The sequence below is a fragment of the Amblyraja radiata genome, chromosome 20 (assembly GCF_010909765.2).
Source record: "Amblyraja radiata isolate CabotCenter1 chromosome 20, sAmbRad1.1.pri, whole genome shotgun sequence".
NCBI lineage: Eukaryota > Metazoa > Chordata > Chondrichthyes > Rajiformes > Rajidae > Amblyraja > Amblyraja radiata.
In genome coordinates, this window is record NC_045975.1 from 37,927,647 (window position 1) to 37,949,261 (window position 21,615).

General features: G+C 48.4%; 1 protein-coding gene across 1 annotated transcript in view; it reads right to left on the reverse strand.

Annotated features, from left to right (window-relative positions):
- LOC116984319 (cytosolic carboxypeptidase 2-like) overlaps window positions 1-21,615 on the reverse strand; it is a 46,100-nt gene that overhangs the window by 14,502 nt on the left and 9,983 nt on the right. The window contains exons 7-17 of the mRNA XM_033038442.1: window positions 20,137-20,287; window positions 17,295-18,077; window positions 13,384-13,546; window positions 12,630-12,756; window positions 11,095-11,195; window positions 10,596-10,726; window positions 6,247-6,313; window positions 4,460-4,567; window positions 3,174-3,257; window positions 1,704-1,811; window positions 470-542 (exon numbers count right to left, since the gene is read on the reverse strand). Of these exons, the coding sequence (XP_032894333.1) occupies window positions 470-542; window positions 1,704-1,811; window positions 3,174-3,257; window positions 4,460-4,567; window positions 6,247-6,313; window positions 10,596-10,726; window positions 11,095-11,195; window positions 12,630-12,756; window positions 13,384-13,546; window positions 17,295-18,077; window positions 20,137-20,287 (1,896 nt within the window). The remainder of the gene's footprint in view (window positions 1-469; window positions 543-1,703; window positions 1,812-3,173; window positions 3,258-4,459; window positions 4,568-6,246; window positions 6,314-10,595; window positions 10,727-11,094; window positions 11,196-12,629; window positions 12,757-13,383; window positions 13,547-17,294; window positions 18,078-20,136; window positions 20,288-21,615) is intronic.

Below are 21,615 nucleotides of genomic sequence, written 5' to 3' on the forward strand. Positions count from 1 at the left end.
ACCCTTCCTGACCACTGTGAGCCTGCTGATGATCAAACTAATCCTTGAGTGATGACTCTTTCACCAGGGAAGCCTGCTGACTGTCAACGCATATATTTTTATTTAGACTTTACAGCAGATTAAAAGAGCTAGCCCATGGCTGTGGGTTTCCCTCCTCTCCACTTGACAAGAGTACGCTTGGAATTAGTTATCTCACCCCATTGCTCAGCAGGCTGGATTGGAAAACGGTGCAGAGCAGAGAAGGGCAGTCATGGCCAAACCTCTCCCAAATTCCCCCACACACTGTGACCTCGCAGGGAAGTGGGAATCTTCTGGCACCTGGATACTGCTGCTGGTGATCTATCCTGATATGAGCTAGTAACCTGGGGGCGCTGAGAGAAAGGCAACCTCTGGTCTATTGGTCTTGTAAAATTGTAAAAGGGATCCCTGCATTCTGTTTGCTACTTGTGCCTGGACTTGGAAATCTTACCATACTTCTGGCCTGGAGGAGCATGAGGTTGCCTGTGCATGTAGGCTGATGACATTGCCTCAAACCAAGCAGTCTGCAAAGCAAGAGAAATATCTATCAAAGATAACGCAGCATTGTAGTTAAGGCACTGGAGCAGCAGCTGCAGCTCTTGACTCCTGACCCAGAGTCAAGCGCAAGTCCCAGCATAGCAGCTAGGAAGTTTACATTGAACTATATGGGACCCTTCTTCAGACTGATTGTGTGGGGGCGGGGGGGGGGGGGGGGGGGGGGGGGATGAAGAAAGCTGGAAGAGACGAGGGGCAGGACAATGAAGATGGGTCTCAACCCGAAATGTCACCTAATCCTTTTCTCCAGGTATGCAAAATCACGAGGGTGATGGAGTGAATGCACACACATTTTCTCCCATGGCTGGAGAATTGTAAATTAGAGGGAAGAGGTTTATGGTGAGAGTGGAAATGTAAAATTTTCAGGGGCAGCTTTTTCACAGAGAGGGTGGTATGTCTATGGAGTAAACTACCAAAGGAAGTGGTTGAGGCTGATATGAAAACCACATTTAAAGGACATTTGGGCAGGTACAAGGATAGGAAGGTATACGAGTCAGACGGGTAAATGGGACGACCATAGATGGGTATCTTGATCGGCATGGGCAGGATGGACCAAAGGGCCTGTTTCCATGTGTATGAATCTATCACCCTGTCTCTTTACTGTGTGGGATCTTGATGTGCACAAACAATTGCTGCTTATACTTCCCAATTTGAGACAATTATGGCACTTCAAATGTGAGGGAGCAAAAGAGGTTGGGACTGTTGTGGAGAGAAGCGTCAGGCAACCATAACAGCCTCCTCAGTGATGGGGACAGGATCAATGGTGGGATAAGGGGGTCTGTGGTGAGGTACGGGGGTCTGTGGTGAGGTACGGGGTCTGTAATTGGGTTCAGAGTCTATGGTGGGGTACGGGGGTCTGTGGTAAGGTACGGAGTCTGTGGTGAGGTACGGGGTCTGTTGTGTCGGACAGGGTCAGACACATCTTCATGAATGCAACTCGAGGAGAAGAAGAAACCCACACCATTGGACTGAGTTCACTGAGATTGGCATCAGCTCAGAATCCAGGTATTGTGGTGTTCCACGTCCCCATGCACTTGGAGCTGGGGTTTCCCAGTGCCCACTAATTGGGGGTCAAGACTTGGTTTTGTTTGGAGCAGATTGTTGCCCTCCATTTGTTTCCAAAGACATACCTTGTTTTTGGTGTTTACACTACAGATAACGGAGAGTCCACTTGCAGTGTTTGGTATCCACGGGGGTGGTTTCAGAACCTGGTCCCTGTGTGTGTGTTGCAGCCGTGCCTAGGATCAAGTTCAGACAAGGAGCAGAGGTCTTAGTAAGACACCACTCCAACAAAACATAATCTCACCTGGGGAGAACAGTAACTAAGCATCCACAAAGGGTCTGCAGCTCACGGCTTCATTTCTATGTGATAAGGGCCTCTGCTCTCCCATCATTTCAGGCAGCGAGTTCCTGCACCCACCACCCTTTAATCCCTCTTTCAATCACTTCAAATCAATGACTCCTAAGTTTTGACTCCTCTGTAATGGAGATAGGGTAAATAGTAAAGTCCTATGTTGGATTCTAGTCACATAAATGCAATCTACTTCACAAACTTTCATTTGATAATTGTCTGAAATGGTCCACTGTACCTGCCCTCTGATCTTAGGTAACAAACAAAATGCTGGAAGATTCTCAGCCTGTCAAGTAACATCTTGATTCTTCCTCCGAACTTTAGGGAAAAGTGGAGGGTTACAGTTTTCAAAGCAGTTGGGTGGAGGGGTGAGAGCACAATAAAAGATTACTCTGAGATTGGTTAAGACAGATCATATGAGCATGAGGACTGAAGGATTCTAAAGAAAGGGATATCAACGATTCTAGAATGATAGAACATAGGAATTACCTGTCAATGGGCATAAGTATGAGGTAAAGTACATAGAAGAACAACACATCTTCCGTCTTGGCATTTTGCAACCATTTGGAATGAGCACTGAATTTTCCTTCAGGTAAACTGCTGTCTCATTCCCCATTATCATGCCCCGCCCTGATCTGCCCTGCAATGTCCCCCAACCCTCTGACATACCCGCGCTCTTTTAATTCCATGATTAAACATTCTCAAATGTAGTCAATCCACCACTGGCATATATGTCTTCAGTTGGTTGGCCCTAAACTCTGGGATTCCTGCTTGTTCCCCCACTTTTACTCAGCTCAGAAAAGCTCCCACCTCGACAGGCCCACATCTCCTCATGAGGTTCTGCATGCATCAGCCTTGATTGAACAACACCCCTGTGTACGACCACAGGACATTCTGCTATCTTCCAGAGTGCTACACAATTTGAAGTTAGGCCATTGGTAACATTGAGACGATGGGAAAGACGATCAGCGTTTGCCCAGATGGGGCACAGCCATGGTCGCTGCTATGAGTAGACAATCCAATGACAATCCTGTCATTCAGTAAACAATTACTGCCCATTGTCTGAGGCATTGTTGAGCAGAAATCCTCTAGGTCAAGTGTTGTGAATGGTAACTATTGAGGATGAAGGTTCACTCTTTGTCACTGGTGTCCTACATGGGAAACCTGCTGTGTGCATTCAACGGACAGATCACAGACGTTACACTGGGGTGAGCTCGAGTGAATAAGATGAGGCTCATGTTCACTATACCTTGGCCATTATTGCCTCGGCTTTTCCTGTTTTTTCAAAGTTGATTGGGGGTTCGTTCTCCTCGGTTCTTTTCTTGCCCGAAGCCTTTATTAAATACGCAAGATGAAACAAAGTAAATCCTTTGAGAGGGTCATTTAAGATAGATAAGGCATGGCATGATTATAGCTGAGGGAGGGTTCGTGTGGAAGCTCAATATTTTGGGATACAAATGCTGCAGGATGGATAGAAAAGGAAGTAAGAGAGAAGGGGAAGTTGAGTTTTTGATTGAGAGAACATCACAGCAGTACTTAGAGAGGATATTCATGGAGGATCGTTCAAGGAGAGTGTATAGGGGGACTGAAAAATGAGAAGAGGTGATCACTTCGATGGGTTGAACTATAGGTTCCCCAATAGTCAGCAGGAGTTAGAGGAGGAAATGTGTAGGGAGATCATAGGCAGATGTGAGATTAATGGAATAGATGGAGAATAGTGGAGGATTTTAACTTTCCAGCGGTAGAGTTGCTGCCTTATAGTGAATGCAGCGCCGGAGACCTGGGTTCCATCCCGACTACAGGTGCTGTCTGTACGGAGTTTGTACGTTTTCCCCGTGACCTGCGTGGGTTTTCTCCGAAATCTTCGGTCTCCTCCCACACTCCAAAGACGTACAGGTTTGTAGATTAATTGGCTTGGTATAAGTGTAAATTGCCCCTAGCGTGGGATAGTGTTATTGTGCGGGGATCGCTGCTCGGCGCGGACCCGGTGGGCCGAAGGGCCTGTTTCCGCGCTGTATCTAAACTAAAACAAACAAGGGCTTGGATGTGTGGAGTTTGTTCTTAAGTAACTTAAGAAATCTTCTTAAGTAACATGTGGATGAAGAAGGGCAAAAAACCCTCCCAGGCCCTCATGGACTACTTACTCCAACCTCCACACAACCACTCCAGATCCTCACTCATCACCACCCCACTCCTGTCCATCCCAGTTCCATTGAGCCCCCGCCTCTCACGGTAACACTGGGTGAATGAGCCCTCACCCCTCCTTCTCCCCCTACCCTAACCCTCCCTCCCCCTTCCTTCAACTCCCCTCCCCCTCACTTCCCCTCCCCTCCCATCCCCCCTCCCTTCCCCCTCCCCCCTCCCCTCACCCTCCTCTCCCCCCTCTCCCCTCACCCCCCTCCCCCTCCCCCCTCCCCTCACCCCCCTCACCCCCCTCTCCCCCCACCGCCCTCTCCCCCCTCTCCCCTCATCCCCCTCACCCCCCTTACCCCCCTCTCCCCCATCACCCTCCCCCCCTCCCCTCCGCTCACTCACTGTCGGGTGCTTTGGTGGTGCTGGCGGGGAGAAGCCAGTGAAGAAGTGACGCTGCCTCAGTCGGTTCCTTTCCTTTCTGCTCCTCAGCCGCTTCTTCCTCAGGCGACACTGTACGTGGGAAGCAGGGGTTAGAACGGGTCCCACCACGGCACCCAAACTCTGCTGGGCCGTGTCACACACCAGCTCGCAGCCATCCCCACGCCCACCGCTACCTACACCTTGCTTTGGCATTCGGGAGCTATGGACCCTGGAGGACAGTGACAATCCGCCTCCCACCACCTCCTGCTGGTTGCTGCTGTAAAGGGCAAAGGATCACATTCAAACCACCAGTCTGACTGATGACTAATGGTCACCTGTGTGCGGGACATCAGGAGAATTTGACTGCTCTTGTTCTGTGAGTGAAGGACCACACGCAGTGGATCAATGAGTGGCAGTGTGTAAACAGTACAGAGGGTGTGTGTATAAACAGTGCAGTGCCAGTCGTAGCAGGGAGCCTGTGTCAACAGTGCAGTATAATATTCAAGTTCCAGTTCGAGTTCACTTTTATTGCCACTTAACCAAATAAGGTTCAGTGAAATTTGAGTTACCATACAGCCATACTAAGTGAAAAGTGACAATACACACAGCCAGATAAAATAAAATGTAACATAAACATCCACCACAGTGGAATCCACATTCCTCACTATGATGGAAGGCAATAACTTTCAGTCATCTTCCTCCTTTGTTCACCCATGGTCGGGGCCTTTGAACCCTCCGCACTTGCCGTTGCTGATGATCCGCTGTTCAAGCCCTCTCGTCGGGATGATCGAAACTCCGGTGTCGGGATGGATCGGAGCGGCATGGAGCTCCCGAATCGGCTTCTTCTTACTGGAGACCGCGGCTTCATGGTGTTAAAGTCCACAGGCCCCACGGTCGGAGCTCCGCTGGCGACCCTCGGCAAAGGATGGCAGCTCCCGATGTTAAAGTCCATGCCGCGCCACGGCATGAAGCTCCAGGCCGGTCTCCAGGAAAGGCCGCACCACTCCACGTTGTTAGGCCGCAGGGGGGGATGGAGATGTGACATGGAGAAAAATCGCATCTTCGTCGAGGTAAATGACTGAAAAAGGTTTCCCCCGATTCCCCCTCCCACATAATTTCCCCACATAAAACAAACCAAGAAACACTAAATCATACTTTTAAAACATACTTAAAATAATATAAACAGAGAGCGGACTGACAGACTGTTGGCGTGGCAGCCACTGCGGTGGCACCACCCGATGGTATGTGTAAGCAGTGTGTAAACAGTGGAGAGTATCAGCAGGAGAGGGCCTCATGACTCTAAGTACAATGTTCTCACCCAGTTCTGCAACAGTGTACCCTCACAATACCCTGGCTTCTTTCTCAGTTTGTCCGTCTGCCAGCCAGCACATTGAATGTTGGCCAGCTGAGTGAGTCACCAGGGGTGATGAAGAGCTAGTCTCTGCTCACATTCTCTTTAATCACCACTATCCAATGATTCAAGTGCGTTGGGGCCAGAGAGACCCAGGGAGTCTCTCCACTCCCTCACCTCTAAACTGGAGCAGTTGGGTCTTCACCCTTAATATGACAATTTACCCTGGGCAGAGATGGGGTAAAAAAAGGGCAAGCGTGCTGGGACTATGCTCCTGATCACTCCTGGTGATTCATCGAAGACTGAGTTGAAAATGAAGGGTTTGCTTTTGTGATTGGATTGTGATCCCAAGATCGTTCATGTGTACCCCTGGCATGGCCACAAACATGTTGACCACTAACAAAAGTCTATCTCCTACCTTTGCTGCCAGCCTCATTAAATGCGCGGGAGGTCCATCTGACTCAGTGCTGTTTGATCCACTGGTGCTGTTAAAAAAAGAGTCAAGTCAAGTCAAGTCACTTTTATTTCTATAGCACATTTAAAAAACAACTCTCATTGGCCAAAGTGCTTTATATTGGTGGAGGTACTAACGTTATACAACAGTGGTTCATAGATTAAGTACATACATAAATACATACATATAGCCCTCCCTCAGAGGACGTCAAGAAAGGCTTGAGAGTCGATGGAGGGGGCAGTTCTGATGGGAAGAGGGATGCTGTTCCACAGTCTAGGAGCTGCAACAGCAAAGGCGCGGTCGCCCCTGAGTTTATGCCTAGACCGCGGGATGTTCAGTAACCCCAAGTCGGCCGATCTGAGGGACCTGGGGGCGGTGTGGTGGGTAAGCAGACTTTTGATGTAGGTGGGGGCAAGCCCGTTAAGGGCTTTGTAGACATAAAGGAGGATCTTGAAATATATTCGGAACCGCACAGGGAGCCAGTGGAGGGAGGCCAGGATCGGGGTGATGTGGTCCCTTTTTCGGGTGCCCGTGAAGTGAGTGAATGTAACATCAACAAATTTCAAAATTGCAGCAAGAATTCTCCCAACAGAAATTCGATACCTTACACACCCATCCCACTAAACTAGGCACATGCATGGACCACTCAATCACCCTGCTCACAGCCAGCCACTGTCCCTAGTTTTAAAATACCCTCTCGTACACAAACCACTCTTCGCAGACACAGAAATCCTTCCCTGAACACAGTTGACTGTCCACAGACACAGACCTTCTGTGTACATTTTGTTTCCCCATAGTAGAGGTGTCTCACAGACTCACACTAGTTAACAAACAAAAACCAGTGCTGGAGAAATTCAGTGGAACATGTATCAGTGATGTCTTAACCTGCTGAATTACTCCAGCACTTTGTGTGTTTTTTTGTAAACCAGCATCCACAGTTCTAGTTTCTACTGGCACAGTTAACTGCCTAAGGAGTTTGTAGAGACTGTCCCTCAGAGGTCATAAGGAATAGGAGTAGAATTAGGCCATTCGGCCCATCAAGTCTACTCCGTCATTCAATCATGGCTGATCTATCTCGCCCTCCTAACCCCATTCTCTAGCCTTCTCCCTATAACCTCTGACACCTGTCCTAATCAAGAATCTATCTATCTATGCCTTAAAAATATCCACTGACTTGGCCTCTACAGCCTTCTGTGGAAAGGAATACCACAGATTCACCACCTTCTGACTGAAGAAATGTCTCCTCGTCTCCTTCCTAAAAGAACGTCCTTTAATTCTGAGGCTATGACCTCTAGCCCCAGACTCTCCCACTAGTGGAAACATCCTCTCCACATCCATTCTTTCCAAGCCTTTCACTATTCTGTATGTTTCAATGAGATCCCCCCTCATTCTTCTAAACTCCAGCGAGTATAGGCACAGTGCCGACAAACGCTCATTCCTGGGATAATTCTTGTAAACCTTCTCTGGACCCTCTCCAGAGCCAGCACATCCTTCCTCACATATGGTGCCCAAAATTGCTCACAATATTCCAAATGTGGCCTTATAGAGCCTCAACATTACATCCCTGTTTTTGTATACAAGCCCTATTGAAATAAATGCTAGCATTGAGTTTGCTTTCTTTACTACCGATACAACTTGCAGATTAACTTTTGGGGAATCCTATGTGCTGAGCATGTAAATGGGACTAGTATAACTAGCTAGTTGACGGACATGGGCATGGACATGGTGAGGTACTGACAAGGGGTCACGATAAGGCAGCCCACGACATTCACCATTATCTTCTCAAGTGTAATTAGGGATGGGAAATAGTAGAAGCCAGGAACTGCAGAAGCAGGTTTCCAAAAAAGCATAAGTTGGTAATTTTTGTACCAAAAAAGCATATTTTGGTGATAATAGGTGGGCAATCAATGCTGGCTTTGCCAGTGATGCACAGATCCTGAAAAGTGAATAAATATAAAAGGTGTAAAATACATTAACTTCCATCGATTATTTTGTATTAATTTTTGAGAATCTTCTAGATTGGTTAATTAACATTACATGTGAAGAATAGAAAAGCAGTAAACAGAAACAGCTCTAACGTGTTGTGCCTCTCCCAAAGTTAATAAAACAGATTGATTTACTTCATAGCCAGAAGCTATGGACAGTTAATTTGGTAATATTACTTCAGGGGCCTCAAATATGCTGCGGCCTCAATAAGGGAATGTTTATTAGCGCTGATGTGTTTGCCTTTGAATTTGAGAGTCACATTGCTAAATTAAAAAAAAAAAATTTAAGGTACTTCTCAGACTGAGCTGACTGAGACTGTCACACAAACAGCTGATTAATAAATGTAAGCTATTTCAGTGATTCTAAGTATTGCAGTGATTCCACCACCATCTGATGCCTGGGGAGATCACAACAGAGTGCAATGCAGTGAGACTGTTTCCAGTGACAAACGCTTCCTGTTTAACCTGGAGCTCAGGCTATTTACAATGGGATAGATTGGGATCCATCCAGTGGGGATTATCCACTGGCTGCATGGTGGCACAGCAGTAGAGTTGTTGCTTTACAGCACCAGAGACCCGGGCTCGATCCTGACGACGAGTTCTTGTCTGTACGGAGTTTGTACATTCTCCCCGTGACCTGCGAGGGTTTTCACTGGGATCTCCTGTTTCCTCCCACACTCAAAAAAACATACAGGTTTGTACGGGGATCACTGGTAGAATTCTCTGCCTCAGAGGGCGGTGGAGGCTGGTTCTCTGGATACTTTCAAGAGAGAGCTAGATAGGGCTCTTAAAGATGGCGGAGTCAGGGGATAAGGGGAGGAGGCAGGAACGGGGTACTGATTGTGGATGATCAGCCATGATCACATTGAATGGCGGTGCTGACTCGAAGGGGCAAATGGTCTACTCCTGCACCTATTGTCTATTGTCTATTGTAGGCGTGGAGTCAGTGGGCCGAAGGGCCCGTTTCCACACTGTATCTCTAAACTAAACTAAATTAGAAGCACAGACCCAGAGAAATTTAGCTTGAGCACAATCTCATAACATCATCTGTAGTGGAGTGGTTATGGGATCCCTGCAAGGGTTAGGGATCACTCTGCCATTCTTCTGGTCACAAGGACCCTCGGACGCAGTGCTGAGTGGGTACACAAAAATGCTGGTGAAACTCAGCGGGTGCAGCAGCATCTATGGAGCGAAGGAAATGGGTGACGTTTCGGGCCGAAACCCTTCTTCAGACTGATGGGGGTGGGGGGGAGAAGGAAGGAAAAAGGGAGGAGGAGGAGCCCGAGGGCGGGTGGATGGGAGGAGACAGCTCGAGGGTTAAGGAAGGGGAGGAGACAGCAAGGGCTAGCAAAATTGGGAGAATTCAATGTTCATGCCATCCGGAGCAAGCTGCCCAAGCGGAATATGAGGTGCTGTTCCTCCAATTTCCGGTGTTGCTCACTCTGGCAATGGAGGAGACCCAGGACAGAGAGGTCGGATTGGGAATGGGAGGGGGAGTTGAAGTGCTGAGCCACCGGGAGTTCAGGTAGGTTATTGCGGACCGAGCGGAGGTGTTCGGCGAAACGATCGCCCAACCTCCGCTTAGTCTCACCGATGTAAATCAGCTGACATCTAGAGCAGCGGATGCAGTAGATGAGGTTGGAGGAGATGGCATTTCGCCAGCATCTTTGTGTACCTTCGATCTTCCAGCATCTGCAGTTCCTTCTTGAACGCAGTGCTGAGTGGGTATGGGTGCAGCTGGTGGGGTGGATGGATGGACACGGGTGTGAGACTGGGGAAGCAGCCGCTGCTCGATATCACAGTTCCTAACAAATTCAGTGGGTCAGGTGAGGCAGTGTGAATGATGCCAATGTCTCCAAATTTCATACGACAATAATGGAAGCCACTTCATCTCATTGGGGTCCACGTCATCTTGCATTCCCCACTAATTTTCCCTGTGGTATTCCAAAAAAAGGATCACTCAGGACAAGTCATCGTCTATGGAAAATCACAAACTCTGTGGGTAAACACTCATTGGTGCATCTTCTGAGAGACAGGGTGTAGGCCAGATCCCTCCGAGCGTCACCACGGGTGCTGATCTGATCTCCAAGGTGTACATAGAACATTTGGTACTTGATTATGGAATAATTAGTTGCAGGGTTTTTACGGAGCACATCTCGAGAGACGGAGTTACAGCATGGAAACAGTCTCTTCAGCCGACCCAATCCACATGACCATCAACCACCCATTTACACCTAGCCCAGTAACAGAGCCACTCCGCTACCATTACCCATCATTGCTTTCCCTTTATCACACCCAACACCGGCTATACATGAGCTGTGCTCATACCTTGACTCCAAGTCTGATAAAGTGAGATCACTGAGCACCATATCTGAATGATACTCGCGGCCCAGCTTCTCCAGACGCTGGCGCACCTCCTTTTGTAGAGCTGCACGCACCTCTGCCAGGCACTGTTCAAACTAAAGAACGCGAGAGAAACAAGAAATCAATGTCTTTTGTGCATGGACAAGCAAATCACATATACTGGTTGTACAGTGGTGTACATGTCACATCACCTAACTTTACACACCAGCTACATGTCATATACACATGCCCACGCATGTTGGACACGCATCATATCTTGACATTGTCACGTGTGCGTGCATGTGGTCACAGACGCCCACACACAGGTTATGATAAAAACGACAATTTGCGTGTGGAATGTTTATAGTATGTTACATGTTTATGCACACAGGGGTTGAGAAATTGTGGACATTAATACAGGCAGGAAAGCAGCTTGATAACACACACATGGTGGTGCCTGAGCTCCGCGAGGGGTGAGGCTGACCTTTGAATGATCCGGATCACAGAAATCCAGCAGAGTGTCACAGAAGTGATATCCCAGAGACTTGAGGTCTTCCGTGCTGAAGTGGGTGGCCCTGCGGTTGCCTGTTAAACGGGTACAATTAACAACTTTCAGTAAAAAGTGGATAACATCTCCACACTGCATTTAATAATGCAGCTCAACCTCAGCAAAGACCTTGTCCTCCCCTGTCTCCTCTGCCAGATGAATGGTTACAATTAATGCTCGGGTCTTAGGGAGTACTGACGAAGAAAGGGCGTTGGTGCATGAATCCAAAGTTCCCTGAGATGCACCAGGATATTGATTGAGATCGAGCATCTCTCTTCCTGGATGGGCTGGGTTCCCTGGAGTGTTGAAGGCTAAGGGGGGAACCAGATAGCAGTGTACAGAATTATGAGAGGCACCGATCGTGTAGAGAATGGCAAACCTTTCCCTCCTCAGTAGAGGCGTCCATAAACAGAGGTTTAAGGTGGGGAATAACAGGTTTGGAGGGAACATAAGGAATATTTAATTTCACCCAGTGGGTGGTTGGGATTTGGAACGCACTGCCTGTGTCTGTAGGAGCAATAGGAGCAAGTGCTGATAAATGGGTTCAGTATGGATGGGTACTCAATGGTCAGTACAGATGAGTGGCCTGAAGGGTCTTGTGTCTGTGCTGTACGACCCTGTGAGTCCATGTCCATTTCCATTTGAAGGCTGCATTGCCAGCATGGGAGCAGTGGTGATATTGTCACATCTTCTCTCTGTGCAGCAGGGACAGGGTGACGAGCCTGAAACACTGCGACTATCACTGTAACAAGCCCAGCCCAGCACCACCCGCCAACTCCTCCCCAAGAGCACTCTTTCCGCTGGTGAGGGCTAACTTAGCTGGGGCTGTTTCTGTCCCTTTGGGGCTGCATGGTCTACCGAGTGTTTCCAGCACCATCTAATTTTTCCCCTGGTCCCCCTTGTACTCCATGGCTCACCAACTTCATTTTATCTCAGGCTCCTGATCCCTGCCCATAATGTTCGTCACCAGCGCCTGACATGAAGCAAGGAGTTAGCTCCACGCCAGGCCAGCTCCTCGCTCCGTCTATCCATGACCTGTAAAAGCCACTGTGGCACTGACAGATGGAACCAGCTTCTCTCACACACATGCACGTATGCACTGTACACTCATGAACACACATTCAGACACTCACGCACATCTATGCACACCCACTCGCACACTCAGATTCAAGACTTGGTCAGACACACTCGCACATTAATTCATGCACACACTCAGACATGCACTCACACACACACACAGTGACTTCTACCCTAAAGATGCAGAGCTACTCACCAGTGGTAAACCTGTCGGCTGACAAGAGACACAGGTGGAGTTCGACCTTAATGTCAAAGCATGGGGTCAGTGGGTGGGAAGAATGTATGGACGACACTTGTCTGAAGCAGGTCACTGCCCTTTTGACAGTATAAGCAGAAAATACCAGTAGGTTCACGACTGAATGTTGGGAACAGGGAAGGATGGAGCTCTCACTCACCCAAAGTGGATCCAGCAAACGTTGTTTCCATGGTGTAACTGTGTGCGATCCCAAGCTTCCACATCACCACCCGGCCCGTGCCCGCCTTGCTCTTCTGAACCTTGAACTTGCAGCTCTGGTAAGAGAACTGATCCCAGCGAGAGCGATTATTCTCCGGGCATTCATCTCGCTTATCATACATCTCGCATTAATTCCTCACCTGCACAATGATCCCAGAGCCCACAGGGTAAAGCCACCACACTGCCAATCCAGGGGAAGACTGAGCATGGGGTGACTGACCTTCAGTTGGTTACAGGCGAAGGTCCCAGTGAACCATTAGGACATTGATTAGAAAGCCTGGTGGTCAGCACCTGGGCGGCAGGGATCTCCATGGCAATCACCATGGGCGAAGTCCATGGGGATCTCAATGGGGGACTCTGTCCTCCACCATCACCTGTGCCTGGAGCACCTTGTAGGGGTCATCAGCAGAAGGTCAACTGACCACAGGTAGGTCCCCACTGCAACCACATGGCAGCCCCCCTTGTACCCCTTGCTCCTTTGATCCCTTCATCTGCCCTCCTCATCCCCCCTTCCCCACTCCTCATCCTCCTCCCATACTTCCTAATCCAACCTGCTTTCCCAACCATTGAGCCATCTACCCCTCCCAATGTCAGTCTCCACTTCCTTGTACCCTCCTCCTCTTCCGCGCACACCCCTTCCTCAATGTGCTCCCCTCAGCGCCCTGTCTTCACCCCGGGTCGCTGTTCCAACGTGCCTTGTTAGCTGCGTTCTTGCTCATCATCAGGGGGAAGACTCTCTCGCTGAGACGCTGTGTGGACAGCTGGCCGCCGCCGCTGCAGCCGTACATGAAGACGTTGCTCTTCCTGCTGTGGCCGTGGAAGTCGCAGTAAATGACCACCTCCCGCTCCTCTATCAACCTGCAGGGACGAGTTGCAGACTCATCACAGCGCGCCCCCTGCCCCCAGCCCACCAGCCACTCCCAAACCATCCCACCGCGGACACTCCCCAGCCCTAATCCCAACCATAGCTGCTCTCCTCCTTGGTCATCTTCCCTCCATCACAAGTACTGATCTCTGGGGCTCCCTCCCCACTCAATTCACCTCTGTACGGGCCAGATATCTTTCCGTGTGCTTCTGAATGCCTTACTCTGTGATAGCCCACTCTCAATTCTCCTCACTGTCTGGGGGTCCTATGCCTCGATGAGCATTGATAATGTTCTCTCTGAGGGTGAGCTACCAGAGGAAGTAGTTGATGCAGGTAATATAATAGTATTTAAAATACACTTGGATGGGTACATCAATAGGAAAGGCTGTGAGGGATATGGACCAAAAAGGCTTAGATAGGTCATCTTGTTACATATGGACAAGGGCCTGCTTCCGTGCTGTTTGACTTCATGAACACTTTGGGACATTTTCTCACTTTAAAGGTACTATTGTTCTGTCCATCTCCACCCCACCCCAACCCCACACATCCCCCCCCCTCCACAACCCACTCCCTGTCGCCACACATCCTCCACCTTTCCTCCCACACCTACCCAACCTTCTAACACCCCCTTCTTTCCCCTGTGCTCCTCTTATCACACTCTTGTGGCCCTCCTCCTCCTCCCACCTCATTACTCCTCCTGTTCGATGAGGGCAGAGCTGTAGATGTAGTGTACAAGGATTTCAGTAAGGCGTTCGACAAGGTTCCCCATGTTAGGCTCCTCTGGAAGGTTAGATGAACATTGATAGGAATCTGAGGGGTAACTTTTTCACACAAAGGGTGGTGGGTATATGGAACAAGCTGCCAGAGGAGATAGTTGAGGCTGGGACTATCCCATCGTTTATGAAGCAGTTAGACAGGTACATGGATAGGACAGGTTTGGAGGGATATAGACCAAGCACAGGCAAGTGGGACTAGTATAGCTGGGACATTGTTCGCCGGTGGGGACAAGTTGGGCCAAAGGGCCTGTTTCCACACTGTATCACTCTATGACTCATGCACCGTGAGTTCCCAAGCTCTTTGTTAAAGGAATGTTATACACCTTGATCACTGTTTGGTCTGGTTTGAGCCAAAGCAAACAACCGTAGCCTAGATACTCTTGTCTACCCTACGGTAACACACTCTCCTCCTCCCCCTCTCCTCCTCCCTCCACATCACACACTCCCCCATCAGCCCAAGTTTGGGTGTTGAGTTACAAAAACTCTCAACAAGAATGGCGCATATGACGGAGTACGTGTGAATTTCATCACGGCATTTGTCAAAGACCGATGAAAGAAATCAAATCCCATGGATCAGTGGGAAGGTGGATTGGGCTGAAACTGGATCAGTGACAGAGAGAATGGGGAATTTAGTGAGTAGAAACAAAGAACTGCAGATGCTGGTTAATAAACAAAATGACACAAAGTACTGGAGTAACTCAGCAGGTCAGACAGCATCTCCTAACTACATGGATAGGTGATGTTTTGGGTCAAGACCCTTTTTCAGATTGATTGCGCAGGGTGGAGGGGGGAAGGGGAGCAAGGAAGCTGGAAAATAGGTAGTGGCAGGAAAAAGCAAGGCAGTTAATAGGTCGACATGTGTGTATATATTTATACAATGGTATATGGACACACTGATCTGTTCTGTATTCGTGCCTACTATGTTCTGGTGTGCTAAAGCAAAGCACGAATTTCATTGTCCTATCAGACACACATGACAATAAACTCTCTTGAACTCTTGACACAAGCGAGGGGCCCTTTTTTGACTGGCAGATAGTTAGAACAAAGACCAGGAATAAGAACAGTGGATGCGAGACAGGTTTGAAGAGTTGCAGTTTGTGAAGTCAAGGGATGAAACTGAGGGGTTGAAATAGAGAGTCCAGGTGGGGACTAGGGAAGGTGAAGAGATTGGGAGGGGGGGGGGGGGGGGGGAGGTCACCAGAAATTGGAGAATTCAACGTTCATACCGTTGGGTTGCTAGCTGCCTGAGCGGAAGATGGAGTGCTGTTTCTCCAGTCTGCGTGTGGCCTCACACTGACAATGCAGGAGGCCCAGAAGAGAAAGGTCAGTGTGAGAATGGGAAGGGGAGTTAAAATGGTTAACAACCGGGAGTTCCAGTAGGCCTTGGTGGAGTGAGCGCAAGTGCTCAGCAAAACGATCGTCAGAAGTTGATAACTTTTGGTAACATACATGAAAAATCCTCAAAACTTTCCAACTGTGAAATCAGAAAGGTATTTCAATTTAATTAGCTTAAATAATTGATGGTAGCCAGATTACCCAAAAACACAGTTGGCTTCTCCATTCTTTGGGAGCGTGCTAATCCTCAATGATATTGTGACTTTTGGGCAACAGGAAGTGGCATATAGAACTCAAATTCCCATATGTGACTTTTTAGGAAGGCAGCAAGATAAGAAACAGTTGCAACTGGCAGGATAGCAAATGGAGCAGAACATAGAGATGAATACAAATACGTGAAGATGGCAGGGCGAGGTTGTTGAGAAGGAACCAAATAATACAAGAACAGGGAGACCATGCCAGAACTGTACAAACAATAGTGAGACCACAGCTGGAGTATTATGCAGAGTTCTGGTCACCATGTACAAAAAGGATGTGATCGTACCAAAGATGGTGCAGAGGAGATTTGAGGATGTTGTCAGGGCAGTCATAAGAAGAATGCCTAAGTTGGGGTTGTTTGCTTTTGCATAAACCAGACCAATAGATAACTAAGGTGTATAATATTCCTTTAGCAAAGAGCTGGTAACTTGCGGTATACACTGAAGTTAATTGGTGAAATTAGTGAGTTAGGAGGGAGTGGAGCGTAGGTTTACAAGGTTAATTCCCAGGATGGCGGGACTGTCATATGCTGAGAGAATGGAGCAGCTGGGCTTGTACACTCTGGAGTTTAGAAGGATGAGAGGGGATCTCAGTGAAACATATAAGATTGTTAAGGGTTTGGACACGCTAGAGGCAGGAAACATGTTCCCAATGTTGGGGGAGTCCAGAACCAGGGGCCTTTTTGAGAATAAGGAGTAAGCCATTTAGAACGGAGACGAGGAAACATTTTTTCTCACAGAGTGGTGAGTCTGTGGAATTCTCTGCCTCAGAGGGCGGTGGAGGCAGGTTCCCAGGATGCTTTCAAGAGAGAGCTAGATAGGGCTCTTAAAAATAGCAGAGTCAGGGGATATGGGGAGAAGGCAGGAACGGGGTACTGATTGGGGATGATCAGCCATGATCACATTGAATGGCGGTGCTGGCTCGAAGGGCCAAATGGCCTACTCCTGCACCTATTGTCTATTGTCTAGGAAAAACATTTTTTCCTCTGAAGATTAGTGGGTTACTCTCTGCCTAGATGAAGAAATCTTGATCACATTGAAAAAGTTCCAAGGCTCCAAACTACGAGTTGGGAAGTTAGATGAATCTAAGTATCTTTATGGCCAGATTTCTATATTTATGTGATTTTAGGTACCATCCTCACCTGCACCCCATGCAATATTAAAGCACAAACAAGAAGCTGGAGTTGGCTACTCAAGACTGCACCACAACTAGCGTGTGGTCTCTCCCTGTGCTGTGCAGGGTCTCCTGTACTGAGACTGGAAATGGTCACCAATCTGGGCTGAGCATTAATCCCCGGCTTGGCAGCAAGCAAAGGTTTACAATGCAGGTGCTCCAGGTTGCTGGGAGCAGCGCTCGGAGCCAGGGCACCTACCTCTGCACCATGTTCTTGGTGTGCCAGACAGAGGGAAAGCAATCCCGCAGCACGGTGCTGTAGTTGCGGTTCAGGTCACGGCCAGCCAGCGAGCAGCGGTAGTTCCCCACGATCACGCCGTCCGGATTCAGCATCGGCACGACCTTGAAGATGAACATGTCGCGCAGGAGCTGGGCATCGTCGGAGGTTCCCAGGAGGTGGTCTAGGAAGCCCATCATCACCCATGACCCATTGGTCTCCCCCGGGTGGACCCTGGCCGTGATCACCACCGCCTGCTTGGCCGGGCGGGGGTCCTGCCTACCATTCGGAGAGGTGATGGTCAGCACGTGAACCAGGTTTCCAGCCAGGCTATGACACAGCACCCGCAGCTTGCAGTAATGGGAGCGGATGGGGTCACTAGCGATGGAGTTTAGATAGCGCTGGAGGTCCGAGTAGGTGTAGGGGTAAGAGTGGGCGAAGAAGCATTTGTCATTACTGTGTGGGAACTGGCAGGTCCAGGTGAGGGAGAACATGCTCTTGCCCTCCTGACTCAAGTTGTTCTTGTAGTAGCGGATGTCCTTGCCCACTCGGTGCCACCCCACCTGCCTCAGCTGGGCCTCTCGCTCCGAGTACAGCAGGGGTTTCAAGCCCAGGTTATACAGGCTGGTGCGTTTCATCAGGTTGATGATGGTGAAGCGGTAGCTGACCCCTGGCTGCATGTTCTGGACCCGGAAGTAGTACCACTGGGTGTGCCTGTCTGTGTAGAGGTCAGTGCGCAGAGTCAGCTCGTACTCGTAGCTGTCACTGCAATAGAGAAACAGAGTAAGAACACTGGAAGTGAACGCTTTGGAAACTGCTTGAGCGGCTGCTGATGGGTTTGGGCGGGTGACGGTGTTGGGTTTAGGCAGGTAATGATGTTTGGTGTATGCGGGTGATGGGATTCAGTGTTGGAGGGGTGACAGGTTTGGTGTTGAACAGGAGACAGGGTTGACAGGACAGGGTTATTTTTTACTAAATTAATTTAAATTAATTATTTACAAGAATAATATGTTCAATAAATAACAATACCAACAAACCAACCACCATAGCGCAAAGTAAAACAAATATTCTTAAATATCAAATATACTGAAAATGAAACAACTATATTACAGTCCTTGTCAAGGATGCATTCCACCCGCTGCGGTGCCCAGCGGTCCCGGAAATCCCCCACGGTGCCCGTGGACAGTGCGTGGTCTCTCTGTAAAACCACCAGGGCACGGACAGGGCACGGTTGGGTGCTGGGCAGGTGATGGGGTTGAGTGTTGGACAGTGGCTATTGGGGTTCTGCCCCATTCACCAGTTTGCTGCTGACCAGGCTTGGCAGTACAACAACCACTGAAGCAGAAAGTATATCATTATACAGAGGCGAATGCCTGAATCCAGAGCTGTCAGCAGAGACTTCTGTGACCTCCAAACGGATCATCTCACTAAGGCCGTCCTTCATGTTCAAAAGCTCAACATGGGAGTCAAGACACAACTGGACAGGTAGCTTGACACCTATGCCAGTGATCTGAAGATTGTTTCAAATCCCATCACGACAGCTAGGGAATTTAAATTCAGATTTCCTCATAAAACTGGTCTGAAATGACGATAATGGTGACCGCGAATCTGCCACACCAGTGATAAAAGCCCAGCTGGTTCACTGTCATCCAAATGGAGAAGAGCGTTCCCGAGCGCTCCACTCCATCCTGAGGCAGTTGTGGAAGAAATATAAACGTCATTCAAATCCACCCAAATCAGCAGATGTGTGGGGCAAGAATAGAAAATAGTTCTATTCCGAGCTCTGTCAATGGCAGGGTAGATAAAGGACAACATTCAAGCACGTGCTCAAGGCCTCCTTCAAGACATTTGACATCCCTTCTGAGTCCAGGGGATCTCTCTCCTTTGACTGCCAGAGGTAAATGGTATTGAGAGGCTTGGGTCTGTACATCAAGAGCACAGAAGCCCGTTGCAAATGTTTGAAGTAACACACCACTTTGCAAACTGCCCACCTGACAGTCATAATTTGCCCCTAAAGATCTCAAACGTCACCTCAGGATTGAAGTGTACACAAGTTATTCCTAACCCACGAGACAAAGACCACAGAAGATAATTATACTGAGGGAAACATTGGTACGTGCTATTAGTCTTGATACAACCTATACCACACATATAGGCCATGACTAATTCAAGACAGGAACGATGGCTGGATTCCATGGGATATGAGGAGAGATATACAGACAGGCATTGTTATCCCTGGAACTTAGACGGTTTAAGGTTGCCTTGATGGCTGATATATGGCAGAAGGCATTTCCATGAGCACTCTGGTGAGGGAACACTTCAATGTGCAGAGGGTGATGAAAATCTGGAATTCCCTTTGGCAAATGGCTGTCAATACTGATATAAATTATTTACATTGAGCAAAGGTATGAGAAATTTGGTGCAAAGATGCAAGCGGACTCAGGTCACAGTTTGGCCCGAGTGGCAATATGAATATCTATGAATCCACGCTTTCTGCTCCTCGGGGAACTCTTGTCCCATTCCATCCAAGGTTCCCGTGGGGATCTTGTCTGGCTGGGCAGAATCATCCCCTCTTCTGGCTCAGTGCTACAGAGGGTGGAGAAAGCAACTTGGCAGCTGTGCTGAAAGTGATCAGCAGAGCTTCAAACACTATTCTCCAGGACACGTTACCCTGGATGAAGGTTACTTTGGCCTCGAGATCAAACAGGCACAATTACCAACAGTGCTGATGTTCGTGATTGACGAGGGACAACTAGAAATGTGAGAGCCATCAAAGCCTTCACCATCCTAGCCACGGACATGAGGAGTGGTTGCATAAACTCACACTCTGGTGGCTTTCTGTAGATTTCCACTTTCAAACCTTGACTCAAAGATCAAAGTGCTGGCATCTCTACTGCTTGAACCAATCGTGGCAAGACGCAAAGGGCCCCGGCGACCTCCAATACGAGAAAACGTGAAGTATGAGCCTTGGTTGGCTGCAAGACAACAAGGTGAGTGAGGTTACAAGCAGTAAAACATTGAAATTAGATCTGCATGTCAACAAAATCAGAAATGTGAAGAAGCAGCTCAAAGGATAGAGAATGGGGGGCCGCTGCAGAGGATATGGATTGGTGGCCTCAGTCTGCAGTTGATAGGGAGTGGTGACAGTGTGTTGAGAACAGGAAATGGGAGCAGTCTACAGAGAACAGGGAATGGGAGCAGTCTACAGAGAACAGGGAATGGGAGCAGTCTACAGAGAACAGGGAATGGGACAGTCTACAGAGATCAGGGAATGGGACAGTCTACAGAGATCAGGGAATGGGACAGTCTATAGAGAACAGGGATTGCCCAAGCCAGCTGCCTGCCCCTTTTTCGGGGTTACGTCTGCACCCGGGTGCTACTAGAAAAGGACTACGCGCTGTCCACGGGCACCCTGGGAGATTTCCGGGACCACTGGGCATTGTGGGGGGGTGGAATGCCTCCTCAATAAGGATAGTCATATAGTTGTATAGTATAGTTTATTCAGTATTTAGGATATTTGCTTTACTTTTTATTATGGTGGTGGGTTTGTTTGTATTTTGTACCATACGTATCATTTTTGTAAATAATTGATTACAATTATTTTTGGTTTAAAAAAAAAAGAGGACACGGTATGGGTCAGTCTACAGAAGACAGCAAAAGAACAGCAAAAGTCTACAGAGTATTGAGAATGAGGATCCTCTGTCCACAATGGACAAAAGGGACACTTAAACATGTGTTTATTGTTGTTTATTATTGTATGATTGTATGTATGACTGCAGGCACGAAATTTCGTTCAGACCGTAAGGTCTGAATGACAATAAAGGTATTCAATTCAATTCAATTCAATAACAGGGATTCGGAGCACACAACATTAAGAAGCGTTTCGGCCGGAAACGTTGCCTATTTCCTTCGCTCCATAGATGCTGCCGCACCCGCTGAGTTTCTCCAGCAATTTTGTCTACCTTCGATTTTCCAGCATCTGCAGTTCCTTCTTGAACATTAAGAAACAGCAATGGGTTATCCAATTCCAATAACAGGCAATGGGGACTAGACCCAACAGCTGGAGATACAAGAAACAGCAACAGGGTGTGAAAAACACAAGGCTGGAAAAAGGAATTGGACACATTCACAAATACCCACAAACATATAGTCTAATGATGAGATAGAGAGACAGAATAATCTGGGTGCCGCAGTCAATGGTTCACAAAAGGCTGGTGGGCAGCTACAGCAAGTAATGTTTATAGAAGAGTGAGTGGTGATTTGATTGAAACAAGGGATCTTGGCAGGGTGGTTGTGGAGAGGA